Source organism: Astatotilapia calliptera, chromosome 17, assembly GCF_900246225.1.
Source record: "Astatotilapia calliptera chromosome 17, fAstCal1.2, whole genome shotgun sequence".
In the NCBI taxonomy this organism is placed as follows: domain Eukaryota; kingdom Metazoa; phylum Chordata; class Actinopteri; order Cichliformes; family Cichlidae; genus Astatotilapia; species Astatotilapia calliptera.
In genome coordinates this window covers 19,379,259-19,394,000 of record NC_039318.1, presented here as the reverse complement: position 1 = coordinate 19,394,000, position 14,742 = coordinate 19,379,259, and the positions used below count along the sequence as shown (strand labels likewise).

Here is a 14,742-nt window from a genome sequence, read left to right as displayed (position 1 = left end):
TTCTTGTATTTTTTTTTATTTTTTATTTTTATTTTTATTTTTACATAAACAGGAATTTTATGGCCCAAACTGCTCAGATTGGATGAGTTTAATGGTTTTATTGTCGTATCAGTGTGTTTGGGGATTTGAATTGAGAAAGTGTCGGCTTCCTAGCCACTAGGGGCGCCATCTGACTAAGTCACAGCCTTTGAGTGGCGAGCGTTGTAAACACTAAGTAGAAGTGGCTCAACTGTCCGGGAAATTGTTGGATTAACGTCGTTGTTGGATATTATTTCATCATAAGTGAATTAGAAATGTGCGTAAATAACAGCTAAACTTTTCTGCGCCAGATTTTAGCGCTCTAACTGCAGCAGAAGTCCGCGTTAGCAAGTTGATAGCATATTGTGGCTAGCAGGCCGCGGAGCCTCGGGGTTTCCTGATCAAGTTGACACGCGTTGAGAAGTAGCGCCGTGGACGCTGCTTTCAAGCAACTCAAGTCCGTCTGCTCAATCCTGGTAAGATAAAACGATCACTCTAAAATAACTCTTTGTGCTTTAACACTAATGCTTTCGGTGGGTTTCTAGTCTCTGCGTTTTTTTTAAATTACTGTTTAAAGGATATGTAAAAAGTATATTTAAAGCTTCAGCGTTAGCCGTCAATACCGCAGGGAAAATTGGATTTAACTGTTCAGATTGAGACGTTTTTATATCTGATTTATGGTAATGTATTACTAAATTTTGTTTTTGCTTCATGCATAAAGTTATAAGTAGATGTGTTTTTATCCACTGTTAGCAGCCAGCAACTGAGCTCTTTAGTACCTCGTTCTGCAGACAAAACAATAATCGGCCTTTAATTTTAGCTCCTGAAGTCTGCGGTCAGTTTGAAGCATCTGCTCATTAATTTTCCTCCGATGAGTGTGAGATAATACAGTTAGAGGTGATGAAAGGTTCCGGCCGGGCTCTCTCAGATCTGTGTGTGTAAGACACAAACTCAGACAGAGGAGAGTGAGCGGGACATGTCCGGGCAAACCTTCCTGCCTTTCTGAGTTGTCACGGTTTAGCAGCTGACTCACACAGCCGGTCAGCTGTTTGCGGGGAAAAATTACACACTCGAGGGCAAAAGCAAAGCCAAACAAGTACAAAGTGTACTGGCTTCACCTTGGCAGCTCTTTTAGGATCCTTAAAAGACAAGAAGTTTATTTGTATGCAATATCAGATACTAGTGATGTGCTCATAAAAACAGAAGACATGGGGAAGTGGTGCACACAGGAACAACAATAAGATTACTCAGGCTGAAGTAGTGAAAGTAGCACTGTAAGATAATTAGTTTAAGCATTTTGTGTATGTTCACAGTTCAATGCAGATAAAGTTAATAATAATAATCATTCATAAAATAAGGTTAAACATGTTTATTTGCCTCACATTGTTGCATTAATTAGATTATCATAGTTGTGTTAACAATTTGTGTTAAATTTTATTACATGCAGTTTAATTTCTGGGTCTGAAACGGCAAACAAAGCTTTCTTCATAATGTGGTTTTATTCCAGGTGGAAGACTGTGAGGTACAGAGGTCACAGCCACAGCAATGTGTAGACAATGTGAAACAAAATCAATAGATTAGTAATTTAATAGGAAAACGGTGACCACATGCTGTTAGTAAAACAAAAACACCTCAGAAGTTAAATCATTACAAGAAATAAGAGGGTTAATAAAAGCTACATAGTTCAGTAAAAAAGCATAAAACAATCATCTTTATTTATCTCTGGATTTATTCAACTTAGAAAAAAAGAAAAAACCTGAACAGCCAAAGCCAAAAACAATACAATTGTTTTCATTTTTGATCTGATGGATTTTGTGCTGTTAATGAAATTATGTTGATTTGCTTTAAGATGGCTGAGAATATCTCGTATTCTCAGCAGTTTCTGGTCTGTTTGCTGCTTTAAATCAGAATCGGACACTTTTGTTTATCCAGCGATCTGAAAATGAACATATGCAGACAGCGTTAAGCCAATCCTAAAGCTCAATTTTGATCCCGGTTGGAGGTTTAATTTACCCATTATGATCAGATATTTAGCAGTAACCGTCAGATGCATTTTTTTTTTCCTTTTTTTTTTGTCAAATGAGTTGGGTGCAAAGAGCAAACCTGAACCTGGGAATACCACATAATTTGGCCCATACTAATATTTTTATGTCATGTATGTTTTGTTTTTGTTTGCTGATTATTCCTGCAAAAACAAAAAGGAAATCGTTATTAGAAAAATGTGAACTTTAAACTTATGTCCCTGGTGAGCTGGTAAATCAACAGATAAACTTATGGCTGTTTTTTGTTGAGCGTGACTTTTGAGTGCTGCTGTCATGTCTGGTGACCCCGGTGTACTGTGGTCAGGTTGGTCTTCTCCATCTCTGAGCCACTGCCATTTGTAGTTTACAGCTCTGAACTGTGTGGGTGCACTTTAAAATAAAGTCCTGCACCTCTGTGGAAACAGGGCTGTCTGTTTTTGCTTTGTTTTTTTATTTTTACAGTTTCCTATAATCCTATAATTCCTATAATTTATAATCCTTATCTTTATAATCTCTTCTGCTATTTGCACATTCTTTACTGTAAATTCCTAAGTTAATTTGTAAATTTTTGTAGTAAATTGTAAATATTGTAAAACTTTTCTTCTGTCATTTAATGGTCGGGCATTGTACAGCTACAAGCATTTCACCCCCATGTCATACTGTGTATGGTTGTGTGTGTGTGTGACAAATAAAATTTGAATTTGAATTTGAATTTGAATTCCAGCAAAGTCTCACAGGCTCTCACAGGGTTGTTGGAAAATTTAAAATCCAATCAATAAGTGTCTTTTTACAGTAACCGAAAGAACAAGGTCCAGTCTTAGTCATCATAGTTAACCAGATTTAAACTAAAAAGTTTGAAACCACATTTTTGTTAATCAAAATAAAAACTAGATTTTACAGTGTTTGATTTAAAAGAAAGTCTGAATGGGCCTTTAAGCCAACCTGTCTATGTTACATTATTTAACAGAAGTCTGTGCATTTCAAAAAGCTACATTTAGAAACAACATTTTAAAAAACAGAAGTGTGAAACTAACACTGAAACACAGAAAAATATTTAAAAAAATATATTTTTGAATGTATAATAAAAAATAAACAAGGAAAAAAAGAACTGAAAACCGAAAATTAAACAAAAATAGAAATAGAATAGAAGAACTCTTATTTATGACTTATTTCAATATATTGTCTTTTAGGTCTAATTTTGTGTTTTTGACTTGAGACCAGAAAGAAAAGGTATATGTAAAAAAACACTTTTGGTTGGAATAAATAATAAATTGGAGAATTAAGTATTGCGCTGATCTTCCCGGTTTCCTGTGCTCAGATCAAGCAGGTGTTGTGCCCCTGATTTGGCACTGGTTATCTGGCTAAGACTAGTCCTGGTTAGTGAGATAACCAGCACTCTGGTTAGTGTGGTTATGTAACTTTGATAGGATGAGTCAATGCAGACTAGCCCTGGCTTGTCTACAGAAGCTCTATGATTGAATCAGCTGTTCCAGTCCTACAGTACAGCTGAGTCAGGGCATGATAGGCCCCAGTCAGACTAGGCCAGGCCTTTAAACTGGTCTAGTCCTGACATGTCTGAGCAGGTCTATAAGAGGCTGCAGCTCTGCCCTGCTCCACTCTTTCTGCACTTTATCTGCCTTTATTTGCACAAGATGAGCTGCTAAAACGGATTTATTTCCCCTGCATATACGTAAGGTAAGGTAAGGACTTCATTTTATTCCTTGAATACTGGAAAACATTTTAGACTTTTAACAGCTGATTAATTAAGCATTAACCTGGTGCTAATGCAAAAAGACTGGATGGTTATTGAGTTGATCTGTCTGTCAGGTGTTGTGTCAGGACTACACGTTTGTGTTGTTAAAAACAAGCAAAGATTCAGTAACTTTTTAAGCAAAACTGACACAAAAGGTTAGTACAAGCTTCTTTGAATGTTTTCTGTAAATATGTGTTTTATATCGGTAAGTAAATTCTGTTAAAGTCTGACAGTGTGATGTTTTTTACATTTTCTTGCTTTATTTGCCTGTTGAAAAATGTTGAAAAGTGACATTTTGCTCTGAATGAAAATTTGTGATGCACCGGTTATGAAATCCTGGCTCGGTATCAGTGTGGCTGGGAGCCTGTGCACATATCTGTGGTTATTTATATTCCGGTTGTACATCACAGAAACAAAGAGATCTTCCATAACTTTGATTTTAGAGCTTTTCATCTTAACACCATGTCAGGTCACAACTGATCAGATACTGTAAATATGAGCCACTTACATCAGTAAATGTCCTGTTAATTACAGTCACAGGCAATATCTGCACTGATACCTGTGCTCCTGAGTTTACAGTTGAACTCAGTATTTAGATCAGATTATTGCTCAAAGAGGTTTCTGCCCTCCACAAAAATAAAAATCACCAGGCTTTAGGGCTGTTCGATATAACGATATGAAAACATCTATGGTTTCATGTTACGCTATTGTTTGTTTTGTGGTGTCGCTAAACAAGCTGTTTACGGCTAGGGCTGCTACAAACGATTATTTTGATAGTCGACTAGTCACCGATTATTTTTGCGATTAGTCGACTAATCAGATCATGCATCCATTGGATGTAGAACGTACAGCTTATTGCACCAGCATGCGTCTGCTCTTATATAACTATCATTAGCTTACAGCTTTAAGTGTTTAAGGTATGTGCTAACTAAAACTAAAGACAAGATGATAGTTTATTAAATTTTAATGAAATTTGCAGATTGTTTCTGTGACGTTTAATAAACTCCTTGCTATCTAAAATATAACAGGACACCGGAGTATATTCTCGAGCATCTCACACATCTGATAATCTGTTGTCTGCTTGACGTTTATTCAGCTGTGTAAAAAGTATAACTTTAATCTCAGCCAAACTGATTTACTCAGGAACAAATAAAATACTAAAAAAAGCCAAACAATAACATTTTTAAGTTATCTAAGTGACTTATATATCATGTTTAATCTGAGTAGCGAAAGACGGCGGTGGGTTTGAAAACGATTTACCAGGAGTCCGTTGTTCTCACAGGCTCTAGTGAGCCTTGCCCCTGGCTAGCTATCGCGCTAGCTTTTGAAAATATGTGGTGTCTTGATAAACTGAGCAGATATTTGAGGTTTACACAGCTACATTCTCACCTGAAAATATGTTAAACGTTTATTTTGTGACCCAGAAAGAATAATAAGAGTAATATTAAAACTAACTAGCTGCCGTCATTGTTGGAAACTGAGCTGGGCTGCACTATGAATTCTGGGACACAGCTTCTTCTTCTTCGGGATTTAACGGCAGCTGGCATTTTTTGTTTATCAAATAGGGAAATACACAAACTTCGGTCAGGTAGGGTGCCTCAGACTTTCAGGTGAAGATGCACTGATCCATTCCTAGTGTACAAGTACCTTGACTGCAGGTGTTTTCAGTACAGAATTCAAATCCCGTACCAGTCTTAAATGAATAAGATGAATTTTGTAAATGCACAAATGATTATTTTTTGCTTTGCTGCATCACAGAGTAATGAATCTAATAATCAGAGGACAGATTTCAATAGATTGGCCATATTGATCTGCTTTTTCCATTACTGATATCTGATTCAAGTATCAGCTCGACACGTGAGTGGTTTCTTCAGTTAAATAATCCACAGTTGGAGGCTCAGCAGCCCTCGTCCAGGGCCGAGGTTTTTCCTCCAGATGTGTTTTTGTGTAAGCAAAATAAAAACACAGAAAAGGAACCGGCTGCTCTCAGTCAACACCAGGCGGTCGGCATGCTCTGTATATTTTAGATATTTTATTGTTTACTCTATTTAATTTGTAAAATATGTGTACACACACACACACACACACACACACACACACACACACACACACACACACACACACACACACACACACACACACACACACGTACACATACACATTTAGTATTCACATTCAGTAATATGCATACACTCTTATATTCATATAATTCTCAGATTTAGCCGTTCTTATATTTTGCTTGTTCTTATGTTATTATACTTTTGCACACCTCTGTTGCTTGTGAAGCTCACACACAAGAATTTCACTCACATGTACTGTACCAGTGTACCTGCACATGTGATGTGACAATAAAAGTGATTTGATTTGCTTTAAACAAACCTGCATCATCTTAAAAGGTTAAATTAACTTTTTAAACCAGGCAGATTAAACACAGACGAAGAAGATGATAATATTTATACAGTAAGCCTGGGATTATACTTTCTGTATCCGGGTTTATATTGCAGTGCCGCAGATGGAGGGGGAGGACTTCAAAGAAATATAACTAATGCTAATGATGAATGCCTAATCTGTCTTACGCTGTGAAAAAGATTTACTTTAGGAGCGCTTTTTCCAAATCTATTATGTTTAAAAAATACTGTACTGGTTTATGTAATCTGTCATAATCTGCTGTGTGTTGGCGTGCAGGGACAATCAGCTTCACCATGTCAGCCGACAGTGATACCAACACCTGGACCACGGAGGACGACAACAAACTGGTGAGGGCGGCAAGTTCCCGACTTCTTCATGTGCTCGTAACTCTTCACTGACTGTGTGACTTAACGTTTTCCTCTCTGTGTGTGTTCAGGTGAGACCAAAGGTAGAGTTCTGCTCTTTGCTGCAGCACGCTGGAGCCACTAAAGATGTTTTCACCATGAAGGAGGTACAGCATTTCCATTTACTGCTCCACATTTCACCGGGAGCTTTGAGACAGTCTTTTTGTTGGCTTTGATGTGTGAGGGGTGTCGTCAGGTGGTGTTAGGACTGTTACCGGACCTGCATTCACAGACAGCAATGAATGAATGAACCCAGAACTTCCTTTACTACCACTGCCCCCTCCTGCCTAAAACACCTGCCTCATACTGCATTTGCACACTTTATGATGAAACATTGCCACCTTGTGGTGAAGTTTGTAGTCATACGTTGCAGATAGTGCGTGAGATTAAATATGCTTTTTCTGTCCAAAAATCTGCTATCACAGCAGCCAAAACATTAGACACAGCTGTAATAAAATCGGCTCAGTAAAGTAGAATGCAGGATGAGCTCAGCAAAGTAAAAATTATAAAATGTGATATATATTGTCTCTGGTGGTGTTACGATTACATATTTAAAAATCGTTATCAGAAACGTGCATGTCATCTTTATTCGGCCAAGTTTGTGCACACTTACAAGATATTTGAGTCCAGTTCACTTTGCTCTTTGGCATGCAAAAAAAGAAAAATGTTTTAAAAAAAGGCAGGATGTAACGAAAGACAGAATAAAAAAGCAAGTTGCAGAAAGTCTTAAGAAACTTTACAAACTATAAGTGGAAAACTATTTTAAGTGTTTGATTGTTCTTTTTGCTTTCGTACAGCTAAACAGGAAGCAATTTGCTCATCGCGCGTCAATAGCGGATGTTCCAGGCTCTGGTTGCCTAGGTAACCCCTTTATTGTATTTACTACACTGAACTGCGCTCTTATTCGCTTCAGTTGCTTCTCTGAAAGGTTAGAAAAGTCTGAAGGCTAGCGTGGGACCCGCCCACCCCGAGTTGCCGGAGGTGATTTCGCACGCTGTCGTTGCTGTCATTGACATTTGTGGTACTCTGTTGACACGTCACTGCTGGTTGCCCCTGAAAGTTTCAGACTCTGCCGTTATTGCTGATATCGTGATTGTGACCAAGCTGCTCTTTTCCATGGTACACTGGTGTGATCGAGCTGCGTGGTAGCTGGAAATTACTGGTCACTGCGAAGATCTATTACCAATGCAGGAAAAATGGTGTTTTGGCCTTTTAATGAAGACGGCGTGAAAAAAGGAGAACTTTGAGACTCACCCCAGCTCTCCTTTAGTTCATCCTCATGATTTTTCCAGGATTCCCTATTCGACTCCTTTTCCCTCTCAGTCTCATGTCTGCAGTGCTTCCCACATATAGACACTTTTTAATTTCTGGGCAGTCCCCCTGCCCGTGGTCTTTTATTTTGAAGGTTAAATCCTTGTCATTTGCATCCCACTCTTATGCCAATCTTCAGTGTCATTTTGATTTTCTCTTTTGCAGTTCACAAACCTTAGCTCCACCATCGTGGAATCCAAATGGGGGCAGTGGTCTTCGTTGTGTTAAGCTCTATAAACAGACCCTGCGGTTGTATTATTTTTTTGCACCGTTATTTATTTATACATTGTTTTGTTTTCTTTGTGAGCTCATCATCTGTGACTTGGATTTCTTTTTTCTCATTTGTTGCTGCAGCTTAGATGTTGAGAAGAAAACGCCCACTAACAAAAGCTACAAGCAGCCCATATTATTAGGATTTTTCATGCATATTAACGATTTTTGGTGCGTTTAAAAAGGAAATAAAATTTGTTTTGGAAAATACTTTACTAATAAATTCCATGTTTGCTCATCAAAAGCTCCAAAACCAACAGGAACATGCAGAGTTTCCAGTTTTGAGGCAAGATAAACGCTGTAATTATATGTGTGATCAACAAAGAACACCTGAACAGTATTTTCTGGATGTAGAGAAAAGAGAAGAAACTCAGCTTATCCTTTTTCAGAGTGCATAACTTCAGCTAATCTGACTGCAGTCTTGTAATGGTGGTAAAATTGCTGATGTTTAAAAACCACAATAACAAAACACCCAAATGTAATAATTAGCCTGTGCATCCTACAATCATCCCACGATGTATCTCTGTGTTTTTGCAGGTAATGTTCTACCTGGGTCAGTACATCATCCAGAAGCAGCTGTACGACCAGAAGCAGCAACACATCGTCCACTGCGCCCAGGATGCTCTGGGCCGTGTGCTGGGAGTCGACAGCTTCTCCGTGAAAGAGCCGCGGTGAGTGAGTGGTAGAGGATGAAGCTTTTGGTCCTTCAGACTCACTAAAAGGAAAAAAAAACCCTTTAAATAAAATATGTGATGTTTTCTTGTTTCAGGGTTCTGTTTGCAATGATCACCAAGAACCTGGTGGCTGTCAGTAGTCCAGGTAGGAATCGCATTTTGCACACGAGGCACATTATTAAATACAGCTACACCTTTGTGGTCCGAAAATATCCAGTCTTACATCCCCTGAAGTGCCCACAGGTGGAAAGCCAAGGGGCTAAAATTGAGCTGTTTTGGTTCTGTGTAAACACCAATTGACTCCAAATTAACTTGTTTTTCTGACTTTTGGGGAAGAAATGTTAGACCTCCACCTGCTTTTCCTTCAGGAGGATAAAGGCATACTTTCTAAATATTGAGGGTGTGTGTGTTTGTGTATATATAGATGATATCCTGCTGGTCTGACTCTGACAAACACTCTCTTTAGAATCAACAACAAGTCTGAGTGAGCCGCACAGCAGCAGCCAGACAGACAGAAGGACGGAGGTAAGACGCACACCATGTTTGGATTCTCTACGTCTATTGTGTTTTTGCCAGATAAACCTTCGGTATTTCTAGCCCGGGTTTGTTCCTTCACATTTACGTACCTTCAGCTTCCTTTCCCTCGCTGTGAGCGCAGCATTTAAGAAGTTTAGAATAAACTCGAAGTAAAGTTTCACCTTGTGCTATTCACACAGGCTATTTTGGACCATTTTACAAGCTCCAACCTCTGAACCATTCCAGCTTACGAGAGAATTACTTCCAGGTGCACTCAACTCCAGTTATGAGTCCACCTAAGAAGCAAAAACACTGCTGCAGTCTTCACTGAGGAATATATTTACCGACACTTTCACAGACTTCCTTCTGAATTACAGAAAGAAACATTCTACTCTTGCTGAGCACTCAAAACGCTATTATAGTGAATTCCTGATTGAGTTGGAAACTCAGATTTCCAACTCAGAAAGTAAAAGCAGTCCCAGTAACCCCAGCTTAACAATCCAAGAGGGTGGCGGTGAACGTAAAGAGCAGGCAAACTGTAAAACTTTGAATTTGTGCTGCTGCTGTTTGTGGCTAAATAATCCAAACGCACACTTTAACCACGAACGAGCTGCAGCAGAATTTTTACAGACAAAAAAACACCAAAAACCAACAAACAAAGTGTTTTGCTGTATTATTAGTTAACTCAATTGTGTCATTAGAACACAAGCCACGTTATCCTATTAACACACATACTCAGACACATCTGGCTGCACACCAGGAGGCTCCAGTCTTTCCTTCTTGCCTTTGTGTGACTTTTTTGTTTTGTGTTTGGGAGAAATTGAACCTTTTGGGGATGATGATCATAAACATATCTAATGTGTATGATCTAATTTAAAAGTCACATGGAATTTGGTGATTATTCTATGGCCCAACAAGAGTTTAAAAGTTTGAAAATCAGCTCAAAAACGTGTTTGTGCTTTCAGGCGGCAGAAACAGAAGGTTGCTCTTCATCGCCTGACAGGAGGAGGAGAAGGAGGAGGAGAAGGTGGAGCTGCAGGAGCAATGAGCCAGGTGAGTTTCTCCTCAAGATGTACCAGCACTAACTCCACCACCATTTCATTCAAGGTGTTTAACTGTTTAACCAAACTCCGCCCACCTTTTGTCTGCAGGTCCCTCACACAGTGTAGACGAGGGGGATGTTGAAGAAGACTCGGAGGAGGAGGAGGAAGAGGGAGGCACGAAAAGGAGACGGTCTGACAGCTACTCGCTGACGTTCGACGACAGCCTGTCCTGGTGTGTGATTGGAGGACTTGGGAGCGGGCGAGAAAGACACAGCAGCCAATCATCTGACTCGCACAGCACAGTGAGCATGACGCACAATCAGTGGTTTATTGAGCCTGTGTTGATGTATAATGTGTAATGTGGACTCTGTGTGTGTTTAGTCTGGGAGGTCAGAGGTCACGGACGCAGCGTCAGACTCTGACAGCGACAACTTCAGTGTTGAATTTGAAGTCGAGTCCATAGATTCAGATGATTACAATGAAGATGATGCTTCTCTCTCTGCTGATGATCAGGTAAGAACCACTTAATAGACCGAGCTGGCCATTAAACATCTACCTTGGCTCGACAACGATACTAATAGCCATCTTGTCTGTGTGCTGCAGGTATATGAGGTCACAATCTTCGAAGCAGATGACGACGACTCCTTTGATGAAGACACAGAGATTACTGAAGCTGTGAGTTGCTGCACAAACACACAGATGACACAAAGCCACACACTTACGCAAGTTGTTCAGGTGTAATGGAGTGTTTTCCTCTCAGGATTACTGGCGCTGTGCGAAATGCGATGAGTTGAACCCTCCTCTGCCCAGAAACTGCCTCCGCTGCTGGGATCTGCGCCAGGATTGGCTACCTGATGTGTCCGTCAACTGTGCCTCCTCCAGCCCTAAAGCCCTGCCCACAAAGCCGACCAACCTATCAGCTGCCAAAGAACCTCCAGGTAAATCTTATCATGACTACAGAGACCAAAGTAGTTTGTTTTTAGAGTAATGCTGTCAAAAAGGTGCAAACGAAAGAAGGGGGACACAGACGTTTCAAAAGTCAATCAAGTTTGGACTCCTTCATTTAACATACCCCCCCCAAAAAAAACAAAAACCAAAAAAAGCACAGAGCCGGTGTTTTCAAATAACAAAGGGAAATCTCCAGTGAATCAAAGACGAGTGTAAAGGTTAGAAAACCCCCAGAATATCTTCAGTCTATAAAACCAGGTCAGATGTCCCTGTGTGCCAATGTCAACACACCTGTGCAGAATTACACATCACTCAGATTATTTCATATTAGTCAGACACAGCCTACCTAAAACCACTGGTGATGATTGTCTACATCAGAATACCGAAGCGACAATTTAGAAAACCAATCATTAGGCAGAGAGGAAAAAGAGACAAGCTGCTGCTGTACACCTCATCTCAGATCTATGTAGCTGATACTCGATTTTTGATGCACATCCCTATCTGCACACACTTTCTAATGAATAGCCAATCACAAAATGAATGTAGAAATCATTTTCAAGTCTCTTATTATTATTATTATAATTAGTAGTAGTAGTATTAGAAATCGAATAATTTAATTAAAAACGCTCTAGAAGAGCACAGAGATGTTCAGGTGAGAACCTGCAGGTGCTGACTGGCTCACTTTTTCCTCAAGTGGCCACTAGAGGAACTGCAGCTTGCTGTCAGTTTTATCTTCGGTGACAGACAAGCTGCTAATCGATTGATTGATTTGTGTCCTGCAGGTTCTGACATGGAGGAGAACGGAGTCGATGTTCCAGATGGGAAAAGATTAAAAACTCCTCCTCTGCACTCACAGTGTGCGTCCGACTCCACCTGCTCCTCTGCCGCTGCTGACTCCGCCTCCTCCGCACCAAACTCCCAGGATCTCCTCTCATGCTCCCAGCCTTCCTCCTCCTATTCACAGGAGAAGCTCTGGACTCCCGAATCCCAGCCCTCCTCTTCCTCACACTCATCCTCCATTGATTCTCAGGAGCTTCTCCCACCTTCCCCAGCTCCAGCTGCAGCTCCAGCTGCTCCTCCTACCATGCAAGTCCCCGATATGGAGCGCAGCGTTTCGGCGGAGTGGCGTCTGCCGGACTCGTGCCTGGACCCCTGCCTCATCTGTCAGTCGCGACCAAAGAATGGCTGCATCGTGCACGGACGGACCGGACACCTTATGTCCTGCTACGTCTGCGCCAGGAAGCTGAAGAAGAGGAACAAACTGTGCCCAGTCTGCAGGCTGCCCATCCAGTCTGTCATCCTCACCTACCTCAGCTGAGACCACGCCCTTGCCCCCACACACCGCCCATTCATGTGAGCATTCACAGCTGGTGTTCTCACATGTGGACTTCCACAAACTTCAGAATAACTGCAGATACTTTGACTAAATCCCAAATAAAATAAACTTTCAGTTCTCGGGCACATGCGGGCACTTTCTTCAAAACTGAGAAGATTTTCTTGAAAAAGTTAATAATTCTGCTATTTGAACTGTTTCTCTGACCTTGAACCTCTGGAATGAGCCCGTCAAGGGTCTGTCGGGTAACGCCAAGCTTCCCTTTGCTTCGGGTTTCTCTTCTTTCTTTTTTTTTTTTTTTAAATGGTTGGTATCGTTTCTTCTGTTTTGCTTTCTGTATTTTGGCGCAGCTTACATAAACACTCATCTTCACTGGTCAATCTCAGGTCCACGCCCTCTAAAGCTCCACCATCATTATGAAAGTCCTACAAACAGAAGCCCCCAGAATTTCATATGAACAGCAGTGGAAAAAGACCAGAATATTAGATCTGAGATTTTTCTTTTTCCTGCTGCATTTTAAAGACTTTTTATTTAAAAATAGTTTAGAACCTCACAAAATTAACTAAATCTATAAATATTGGTGAATATTAAGAAACACAGCTATGACTTTATTCTCAAAACACCTGTGTGTGGTGTTAAAGAGATGCCACCTTAAACCAAGGCTGAGTTCAACCTTAATGTAATACCATTTCGCACCACAAGATGGTGCATGAGTAAATGTAAACTTCATTTAATGGCAGCATATATTGAAAAATGGAAGTAATGCTAAAATGAATGAAGAAACTGCTTGTGGTGAAAACTAAATTTGGCAGAGGCTATTTCTGAAAAGTTTTAGAAATTTTCTTCACTAAATCAATCAGAAAACAGATGGAGGTGGAGCTCAAATGTGAGAAGTTGTAACTTGTTGAATGTTTTTGTGTCACCTTGAAATTTGATGGAAACATCTCCACAGCTAGCTTTCAGACATTTTGTAGATCTTTGAGGTTTTTTAAGAAGACATTTTAAAAAATGAGAGATTTTTGTTGTCAGTTATTTTGAGGCTGGTGTGGCGCTCTGTGGCAAAGAGAGATATTTTTAGAATGTGTTAATTATATTTTGTATGATGCAAACTTTAGAAGCATCGGCCGCGTCTTGTAAATGGCACTCGACCCTGAATCATTTCTGCGCCAGCTCTCTGTCGCCTCCGCCAAGCTCGCTCGCTCCTGGATCGCCTCGTTCTGCATCTCAGCTTCTCCCTTGAGAGGAGGTCACCTTAACCGGATTAAAAACCCAAAGGGCTCTGACGCTGCATGGTGCATGACGCTGCCGACATCTGAAAGTGTCCGGGGGTGCTAACATCGAGCAGTGCTTTATTTTAGCGGCATTTAATTTCTGACCCTTTTTTGGGAAGTGTCATTGAAAGGAACCCAAATTCATTTTCATGCATATATTTAACTACTGGAAATTTCTTTGACATGTTTTCAGGTTTTTCTGGAAATTTCTTTGAAAGTTGTTTAATTATTGAGAAATTATTGCCGTTAAAATGGAGTGTTGAACATCTTTGATATTTATTTATTTAAAATACTCAAGTTTATTTAAGAAATGTTTCTGAAAGCTTTTTTTGGATAATAAGATAAATTTAATGTTTCCTGTGAAACTAAATAAAGTTTTACTTCTCTAACCACGGGTCTGTCATTTATTTACATTACAAACACACATATTTTAAGTTTGGAAATACAATTCCCAACAATCTTCACACCTTTTGTATCGGGTGAGAAATATAACCGTGTCCTAAGGATTGGTAATTACCACAAGGTAAAGCACGTGAATTTTTGCTATTAACGCTACGTCCACACTAATGCTTTTTCGTATGAAAACGCATCGTTTCTCTCCGTTTTGGCCTACCGTCCACAGTGTAGCGATGTGTCGGTCGCGAACAAAACGGCTCTTAGAGCCGGGTCTTTGACGTGAACGACGCGATCCGGGTCCTCATTGCAAACCGTGGGTTTGGTGTTTTTTTTGTTTTGTTTTTTCTTTCTCTCACCCTCTCTCACACTTTTTTT

General features: G+C 40.0%; 1 protein-coding gene across 4 annotated transcripts; it reads left to right on the top strand.

Annotated features, from left to right (window-relative positions):
- Positions 1 to 135: 135 nt before the first annotated feature.
- Positions 136 to 14,360, top strand: mdm2 (MDM2 proto-oncogene). 4 transcript variants are annotated; one of them, XM_026147422.1, is made up of 12 exons: positions 136 to 494; positions 6,478 to 6,548; positions 6,638 to 6,712; positions 8,724 to 8,857; positions 8,956 to 9,005; positions 9,327 to 9,385; positions 10,342 to 10,429; positions 10,528 to 10,721; positions 10,801 to 10,932; positions 11,023 to 11,094; positions 11,180 to 11,357; positions 12,150 to 14,360. In XM_026147422.1, the coding sequence occupies exons 2-12, from the start codon at positions 6,495 to 6,497 to the stop codon at positions 12,683 to 12,685; spliced, it is 1,572 nt and encodes a 523-aa protein (XP_026003207.1). In that variant the 5' UTR covers positions 136 to 494; positions 6,478 to 6,494; the 3' UTR covers positions 12,686 to 14,360. The 4 variants fall into 4 exon arrangements, with proteins under 4 accessions (XP_026003207.1, XP_026003208.1, XP_026003209.1 ...); XM_026147423.1 differs by lacking the exon at positions 136 to 494 and adding an exon at positions 3,220 to 3,734; XM_026147424.1 differs by lacking the exon at positions 136 to 494 and adding an exon at positions 3,220 to 3,739.
- Positions 14,361 to 14,742: the final 382 nt, after the last annotated feature.

Excerpts from the sequence above, each read along its gene's own strand:
- mdm2 (XM_026147422.1), top strand. The coding sequence starts at position 6,495 with ATGTCAGCCGACAGTGATACCAACACCTGGACCACGGAGGACGACAAC. Across the intron at positions 10,933-11,022 it reads CTCTCTCTGCTGATGATCAG|GTATATGAGGTCACAATCTT; the intron begins GTAAGAACCACT and ends TGTGTGCTGCAG. Across the intron at positions 11,095-11,179 it reads ACACAGAGATTACTGAAGCT|GATTACTGGCGCTGTGCGAA; the intron begins GTGAGTTGCTGC and ends TTTTCCTCTCAG.